This window comes from Mizuhopecten yessoensis, unplaced genomic scaffold (assembly GCF_002113885.1).
Source record: "Mizuhopecten yessoensis strain PY_sf001 unplaced genomic scaffold, ASM211388v2 scaffold357, whole genome shotgun sequence".
NCBI lineage: Eukaryota > Metazoa > Mollusca > Bivalvia > Pectinida > Pectinidae > Mizuhopecten > Mizuhopecten yessoensis.
The window spans coordinates 136,884-146,182 of NW_018403506.1; the positions used below are offsets into that span (position 1 = coordinate 136,884).

The 9,299-nt window shown below is 38.0% G+C and overlaps 1 protein-coding gene across 1 annotated transcript; it reads right to left on the reverse strand.

The window, feature by feature from the left end:
* Positions 1-2,733: 2,733 nt before the first annotated feature.
* LOC110446519 (uncharacterized protein K02A2.6-like) lies at positions 2,734-4,767 on the reverse strand. The gene has a single exon (XM_021491709.1). It carries the CDS (start codon positions 4,765-4,767, stop codon positions 2,734-2,736), a length of 2,034 nt encoding a protein of 677 aa, XP_021347384.1.
* Positions 4,768-9,299: the final 4,532 nt, after the last annotated feature.

Consider the following 9,299-nt stretch of genomic DNA (forward strand, 5'->3'; position numbering starts at 1 on the left):
TATAACCCACTGCATGTTCGGGGAAAGAAAAGGTCTGTTTTATCTTTCTGTATGACGTAAAAGGCGACTAATGAGTGCGGCCCCTGCAGAATCGGGGATGGGTTATCTTCCGTGTCTTCTGCTAGGTCACGTGACATAGAAGAAACAAAAACTGATTTGCTGTTCCCATTCAGAGACATATAAATCTGTAGTATATACGTCTCTGAGTTGACAAACGGAATTGAATGAATACGCAATGAAAATGCAACGAGAACGGAATGAAAATGGAATGAAACAAGGCCTTAACGGAACGGAACGAAAATAGTTTCACTGTTTGGAACTGTAATGATCAGTAGAAGTCATCAATGCAAAGATCTTGGTTTTTTATTCAGGAGCACTGGAGCGTACAACATGATGGTACAAGATGGCAGCGAGCTCTCTCTCAACATGTGCTTTTTATACTAATATTAGAACCAATAAGGTTACGTAATAATGTCGGACCAAATATCCGGAATTCACATATATCATTACATCCCTTCACCAAGAATAAATGCACAATTTTTCTGATTTAACTTATAGCACTGAATATTGATTATCTTTATATGGAATTCACTGAAATCTCTGTATCAATAAAGAGAATTAAAATATATAATGATGTTATTCAGTCTTTTTGATTTTCTTCACTATCACGTTTGAAGATAAAATGAACCTTTACTTAAAGTCCATACACTAAATCATATGAAATATATTGAACACAAATTTAAACTTTCAGTTAAACAGTTCAACAGAAATTAAAACTTTTTAACACTGTTCAATGAGTCTTTGTGGCCTATTGATAGTTCTTCCTGATTTGGTTCTACCAGGCTGTATAACTGGTGCCGGTTTGACTTCATCTTCATGATCAGAAACATGGGTCTGATCTGGTTCACATCTTTCACTTTCCTGTACTTTGATTACATCATCATCAGTTTTAACATCTGGTATCAACTTGAGATGTTTACGATTTCTACGAATCAAGTATGATCTTGGACCAACTTCGCTGACAACTGAAGCGCGATCTGACCAAGACTGTGGCTCTTGGATTCGAACCTGGTCCCCCGGTGTAAGTTTATCTTGAGACTTAACATGATTTCTACGATCATAGTAGTATTTCTGACGATTATTTTGTCCTTCACGCCACTTAATGACATCTGACATCCTGTCGACTCTCTTGACATCAACTCTAGCTTCTGGTAAGTTTGACTTGAGACGTCTACCCATCAACAGTTCAGCTGGTGATAAGCCATTGTCAAGGGGTGTGGTCCTATACACGAGTAATGCCATATGAATGTCTTGTTGACTTTCTTTACATTTTCTCATAATGTTCTTTACGGTCTGTACAGTTTTTTCTGCTAGTCCATTTGACTGTGGGTATCTGGGGCTACTGGTAACATGCTTGATATCCCATTCCTTCACAAAATCTTTAAATTCTTTACAGCTGTAACATGGACCGTTGTCACTGGTGAGTACTTGTGGTACACCATGGCGCGAGAATATGCTTTTTAAAGCATTGATTACAGATGTTGCAGTCTGATTAGGTAGCAACAGAACCTCCGGGTAGTTTGAGAAACTGTCACATGTCACAATGTAGTCTTTGCCTTCTAATGAGAACAAATCTGTTGACACATGTTCCCATGCTGATTTGGATACTGGTGTAGGGTTCAGTGGTTCTGCTTGCTGTTTCATCGCAAATTTCTGACACACATCACAGTTCTCAACCATGCTGTTTATCTCAAAGTTCATGTTGGGCCAGAACAGCAGTTCACTTGCACGTTTCTTGCACTTTTCTCTTCCAAGATGTCCATGATGTATTTTCTTCAGCATCTCACTTCGAAGTTTCAGCGGAATAACTATACGAGTTCCTTTGAATACAAGTCCATTAATCACTGTGAGTTCCTCACGGAAGTTCCAATAGGGAAACATATCAGACGTACAGTCATGTCTCTCATCAGGCCAATCATCAACTATCACTCTAGCCAATCTGTTCATAGTTCCATCTTGTTGTGTGGCTCTGCGTATTTCATCCAGTTTCGCATCCGTTACTGGTAATGATTTGTAGATGCAATCAACATACATTTCTACGTCATGGTTCATAGCTTTTGTTGAATCATCATGAACATCTTTGACTGAAGCTCTAGAGAGAGTGTCTGCAGTATACATATATCTGCCAGGAGTATGTGATAATCGAAAGTCATACTTCTGAAGCCTTAATCTCATCCTCTGTATCCTTGGCGGACATCCATTAAACGCCTTTGCAAATATAGCGACTAGTGGCTTGTGGTCTGTTTCAACCTCAAATGTAGTACCGTAAACGTACTGATGAAAGCGCTCGCACGCAAAAGTTAAGGCTAATGCTTCGCGTTCTATTGTAGCGTATCTGCTTTCACACTCGGTGACTGTCCTTGAAGCATAAGCAACAGGTAACCATTCACTGTCATGTTTTTGAAGTAAGACTGCCCCTAGACCTGTCTGGCTTGCATCAGCTGATACTCGGATTTCTTTTGTAGGATCATAGAATTTCAGCACAGGCTCATTAGAGACTAAAGTTTTCAGCTCCTCAAAGGCTCTCTCCTGGGGTTGTTCCCATATCCATGCATTGTCTTTAACCAGTAATTTTCTGAGTGGTACAGCTCTGCTGGATAGGTCTGGTACAAATCTTGCTAGATAATTAATCATACCAAGAAATCTCTGTAGTGATTTTTTGTCATCAGGCCTCTATATCTCGACAATCGCAGTAACTTTCTTGTTGTCGGGCTTGATTCCTTCTGATGTTATAGTGTCACCCAGGAATGTTAGTTCTTGTACTCCAATCACACTCTTGTCAGGGTTGAGTTTGAGGTTCGATTCCCTCGCTACTTCAAGCACTTGTCTGACACGTGCAGCATGCTCCTCTACAGATGTTCCCCATATAATGATGTCATCCATGGAGGTGTCTACTCCTGAGAGATTTTCAAATAGTGTGTGTATATTTCTGTGATACATCTCTGGTGCGCATGAAATTCCAAAGGGTAACCTCTTGAACTGATATCTTCCAAAAGGCGTTATAAAGGTGCACAAATCTGAGCTGTCCTCATCTAGTTGTAATTGCCAAAAACCACTTGAGGCATCTAATTTTGAGAATACCTTGGCTCCAGCAAACTTAGACATAATTTCCTCCCTTGTGGGAAGTTTGAAATGTTCTCTCCTGATGTATTTGTTCAGGTTCCTTGGATCCAAGCAGAGTCTGAGTTTTCCATTGGGTTTGGGTACAATAACCAAAGCGCTGACCCATTCCGTAGGTTTTTCTACCTTTTCTATAACTTTCATCTCTACCATTTGATCCAGTTCCTTTTTTACTTGATCATGCTGCGCGAAAGGTAGTTTTCTACATGAATCAATTGTTGGCTCTGAATTAGGTTGAAGTTTAATCGAAACCTTTCCAGGTAGACAACCTAATCCTTGAAATACATCTGAGTAGTCTTCTTCAATGCTCTCCTTACTGAGTTGCTCTACTTTCACTTTCGGTTTCTGTATGTGATCAGTATTCACAATACTTTGTTTCCTTTCTACCGAGAGTACTAATTTAACCAGTCCCATAGCCTCACTGCTCTTTCTTCCAATGATGGGCTTGACATTTCCTGGACACACAATGAATAGGACTTTATATTTCTTGTTTTTATGCTTCACTTCGCACACACATTGTCCTACAGCCTCTATCTGTCCTGCGTTGTATGCCGTTAGTTTCACTTTCGTTTTGTGGATCCTTGGCTTATTTCGAAGTTTATCAAATTCTTCTTTTGGAATAATGTTGACATCGGATCCAGTGTCAATCTTCAGAGGTATCAAGTTTCCATGAACTTCTAGTGGTGCTAGCCACACATTTGATGTGACATATTCAACAGAGTCTATAAATAGCTCATGCTCATAATTCTCCACTGCATGTACTTGCTGAGTTGTCTTGTCTGTAGCTTTTTTCTGTTTAGACTTACAGGCTTTCGCAAAATGGTTTCTTTTCCCACATAATCGACACGTTTGACCTCTCGCTGGACATAAGTTTCCTCTATGTACCATCGCACAGTAAGAACACGTGGTTGATCTTGACTTCTGTCCATCTGTATGCTCGGTATTTACCTTTCGAGACGACCCCCGACCAGAATTTCTACCGGTTCCTCTAGATCTCGATTTACCTCTTGATCTGATGTAGTCAACGTCCTGTTCTTTATTTTCAGTTAGGGCTAATGTTTTCATGTGTTTCTCTGTCATGGATGCTGCTTTACACAAATCAATGCATTTTTGAAGACTCAGGTCACCTTCACGTAATAACCTCGCTCGAAGTCCATCATTCCGGATTCCTTCAACAATTTTGTCTCTTAAAATGCCATCTTTCAATTCACCAAATTCACAGTTCTTTTGCAAAATTCTCAAATCTGTTAGAAACTCGTCGAATGTTTCATCACTCTTCTGCGCTCTCGAGTTAAACACGTGGCGCTCGTAAGTTACGTTTTTCTTCGGTGAACAATAATTCGTAAATTTTTCTATGAGAGACGCTATTTTGTCCTGTTCATTTGCTTCAAATGTCATCTTATTAAAAATTTCAACAGCTGTCTCACCTGCCAGGGTTAGAAACATTGCACACTGTTTCTTTTCCGTCAGCTCATCTCCCGCAGTAGCGGTCATGTACAGTCTGTACTGTTGTAGCCATCTTCTCCAGTTCTCCGATACGTTGCCATAAAATGACAGACTCTTCGGCGTTGGTAGTTTGTTGTCCATGTTCTGACACCATGTAATGATCAGTAGAAGTCATCAATGCAAAGATCTTGGTTTTTTATTCAGGAGCACTGGAGCGTACAACATGATGGTACAAGATGGCAGCGAGCTCTCTCCCAACATGTGCTTTTTATACTAATATTAGAACCAATAAGGTTACGTAATAATGTCGGACCAAATATCCGGAATTCACATATATCATTACAGGAACGAAACGCGAATAGAACGGAACGAAATATGCTTTTCCCACAGGAACGGAATGGATTGAAAGTAGGCGAAACGAAACGCGATGAATGATTGAAAATGGAATAAAACTACCTTAGAAGATAAACTATTCCAGAGACATATAAAGCATGTAGTATTTACGTCTCTGATCATACCAACTAACCTAGCTGCGATAACGTAGCTTTCTGACGACGAGAGATTATTTTATATATTGCGTCGCCGGCCGGGTATTAATATTAGTACTACAACTAACCCTATCTGACATCACTCTCACGCTTGATTGCACACAGTAGTAATGACTGAGCGTTACCGAGGCAACCGAGGGTAGGTGTCGACCGTCTACTCTACAAATAACAGATCACACATATCGGCATACTGGGTGGCTCGGACTTGTAACTAATTAGGGCGGGGCAGGGGCCATCGTCTGCTGGATAACCAAACTACTCTGTATCACGGACTTAGATAACATATATCTAATCTAATTCCGTGCTGAACACCGAAATATGTGCCTATTATTGTTACGGGAAATTCGGTTGTAAATTATCTCAAATTGTAACATGATCCAAATAAGATCGTAGTATTATGTTGTGAGTCTGTAAATTAACGATATAAGTGTTTAAATGCGAGGTGAAGACTGTGCATATTAAACCAATGTGTATAAGCAGACGACAAGTCCACCGCTAGGTGTAATCTGTAAAAAATTTAAGGGAACACACACATTTATACTCAAAACGATTGTTCAGTGTGTTGATATAAAATCATGCCTGTCATGTGTATTCCAATTTAGGAGAAATGTACTAGGTGCACTTTAGGAGAAATGTATTAGGAGAAATGTGCTAGTAGCAATTTAGGAGAAATATGCTAGTAGCAATTTAGGAGAAATTGTACTATGTGCAATTTAGGAGAAATATGCTAGGAGCAATTTAGGAGAAATTGTACTATGTGCAATTTAGGAGAAATATGCTAGGAGCAATTTAGGGGAAATTGTACTATGTGCAATTTAGGAGAAATGTTCTAGGTGCACTTTAGGAGAAATGTACTATGTGCAATTTAGGAGAAATGTACTCGGTGCAATTTAGGAGAAATTAGGAACAAAAATACTATGTGCAGCTAAATAATTTAGTAAGTGAATCTTTATCGGTGACTTCTGTCACCTCATATCTGTTGTTAAAGATTAAAGATTTTTGTTTTAATCATTTGAACTTTATGACCTTGATAGTTGATAAAGGTCAACCATTTGTCTGATAGCTGGACATCTCAGCACCTTACATATAAAATATCAAGACTCTAGACTTCGAAGAAGTGTTTTAGACTCTAGACTTCGAAGAAGTGTTTTTTAAAATTTGTTACCCAATATAGTGCATTTGAACTTTGACCCCTACCGAAAACCGGAAGTTGACGTTTTTTGCTCAAATGATATGAGAGAAAAAAAAATCCCTTGCTTATCTTAATATGTTATCCAAAGATCAACCTCGTGATTGATATCATTAACGAGGCTGTTAATCAATCAGAGTTCGTGGCGGCCATCTTAGAATATCAATTGCTTCAAAAAGTAACATAAATTGGTAACGGCCCCCAGATAAATACATGTACCAATTGTGGTTAATATGGCAATGGAGGAATTGGAGAAAAAGATAGTTGAAGTTTGTAAAAATATTGTAGGCTTTTCAAAAAGATCAAAGGCAATAATGAACACGTTATACGACGTCAACGGGAAATGTTTCAGAAATAATAAATATATCAAATTGATCGGTTAGCCATTTACTATCGATTACAAAATAAAAAATGAAAAAGTTTTAAAAACAGGTGACCTTTCACCCCATGGCGAGAATTTAAACTTGACCCTTTTCTTCATAACATGGCACGGGTCAAATTTAGCCCCGATGACACTCTATCAGTATATTATAGTACACATACAGAACCATTTATTGTTAAGGAGATATGGCTGTATGAAAAATTGTAAAAAAATCACTTTATAGGTCATGGCAGCCATATTGAATTCCTGATCAACTTCAAATTTTGGCTATGACATCTCCAAACTATTACCTACAACCTGGCAAATCATGTACATACCTAATATCATTTGGAACGAAAGTTGGTCTCAAGATCAGGAGGAGAAGAAGAAGAAGAAGAAGAAGAAGAAGAAGAAGAAGAAGAAGAAGAAGAAGAAGTAGTAGAAGAAAAAGAAGAAGTAGAAGAAGAAGAAGAAACAGAACAAAAACAATAGGTCTTTTAACCTGTTGGTGAAAAGCCCTAATAAATTACTTCAGCAGAGGACTTAAATGGACTCGTAATATGTTGTACAGACATAACCTAAAACACAAGAGAACACGAAGGTGTCAACAAAACGATAATTCCACCTCAGAACCAGGTGAGCTATAATGTCAGATGAATAGATACTGTTAATAATGTAATAGACTGATATAATTTCTCGTAGTATAAACATATTTGTCGTGAATATTATTGAAAAGTTATGCAAAAGGAAAACAATCAAACAGTGGTCAGCTGGCTACAAAGGCTTGATCAGGTTTCATCGAAGGACATTTCAGTCCCCATAGGAAAATACATCTTCACTCAAAAGCTTGTTTGTTATTGACTGGTTAATGAATACCATGACAGTAAAAAATACGTAATCAATTGGGCTTTCCATTGTCTGTTTTGTTTTTTGTTTTGTATTGTTTCATGGCCCGTCAAGTGTAAAAAAGTTAAAAAAATACATCTATAGCGAACAAATTGGTTTTAGTATATATATAATCTTTATGTAAATATTGATTGAGTGCAAATAATTAAAGAAAACATTTATATATTATATCTATATATTTATACTAAGTGGAGGCAGATGAAAACACATGGACCCTGCCTGATTGATCGACAGGTTTTACGTCCGCTTCAGTCAATTGTCCATTGTGAGATTTTACCAGGAGAGCGATGCAGTCTTGTGGTTTTGTTGACACTAAGCGAGTTCGCGATGTGAGGACGTGACATTTCTTGGATAGACATAACAGGTGTCGTCGATGAAGCAAAAGATTCTTACCTTTCTAGAATTCTGGTTTTTTTTTTCAATAGTCTCCATGTAAATCTTGCCTTTGTTCATATTTTGCCATTGTTTTAGCGGTTTTGAGGTGGTTGACCTTTATCAACAATCAAGGTCATAGAGGTCAAATGTTTAAAAAAACCCACTTTAATCAAGAATATTTCGAAACTTGTTCGATAGATTCACTATATATTCAGGTAGGATGTGAACAACACCAATGCGCAAATTTTTGGCAGAAAACATTTTTAGTTGACCAGGTCAAGTTTTTGAGTTATTTAGGAGTCAAATTTCATATGTGCTATTTCAAGGTAACGACTTCAAAAACTTTTTCTAAAGTTCTATAAGGGTAGAGTCCTAATATTTAATACATAACATGGTCACGTAATTGGCTACCAAGTTTGAAAAAAAACACCTTGATTGACTTTCAAGGTCACAGAGGTCATAATTATAAAAATATTTATACTACTTTTTTTTAGGTCACTTGAGCACAGCTCTATTCTGATCGCTTTCCGTCCGTCGTCGTCCGTAAACTTTTTACATTTTCGACTTATTCTTATGAACCAGTGGATGGAATTTTTTCTAACTTGGTCAAAATCATCCTTGGTAGATGAGGCTACAAAATTGTAAAATTGGGATACCTACCCTAACCCCAGGGACCAGGGCGCAGCCCCTAAGGGAAAATATACCAATATTTTAAAAATCTTCTCCAGACTCAGAGGTACTACAGTCAATCTCTCTGCGTGGATGGAAAGATCATCAGGGGCTTTATTTTAATTGTAAATTGCAGTACCCCCGGGTCATCCGTTCTCCCTTGGGGATGTTTACTATTGTTTACACATGTATAGGGAAATAACAATTTTGGGTATATTTTGTTCATTTTCAGTAGGAAATTAATCTTACTTGGTGAGAATCATCCTTAGAGGAAGATGGCACCAAATTGTAAAATTGGGTTTCCTGTCCCAACTCCAGGGGCAAGGGCGGGGCCCCAAATTGAAAATTAATCAATATTTCAATAATCTTCTTTCGGACTCAAAGGTACTACAGTCAATCTCTCTGCATGGATAGAACGATGCGTTCTTCCTTGGGGAAGGGGGGAAGTTTACTTTTGTTAATATAGGGAAATAACACTTTTGGGTTTATTTTGTTCATTTTCAGTAGGGAATTAATCTTACTTATTGAGAATCATCCTGAAAGGAAGATGGTATCAATTTATAAAATTGGGATTCCTGCTCCAACCCCAGGGGTCAGGGCGGGGCCCCAAAGGGAAAATTAACCA

What these genes read in the sequence shown, in the direction of transcription:
- LOC110446519 (XM_021491709.1), bottom strand. Translation starts at nt 4,767, where the DNA reads ATGGACAACAAACTACCAACGCCGAAGAGTCTGTCATTTTATGGCAAC.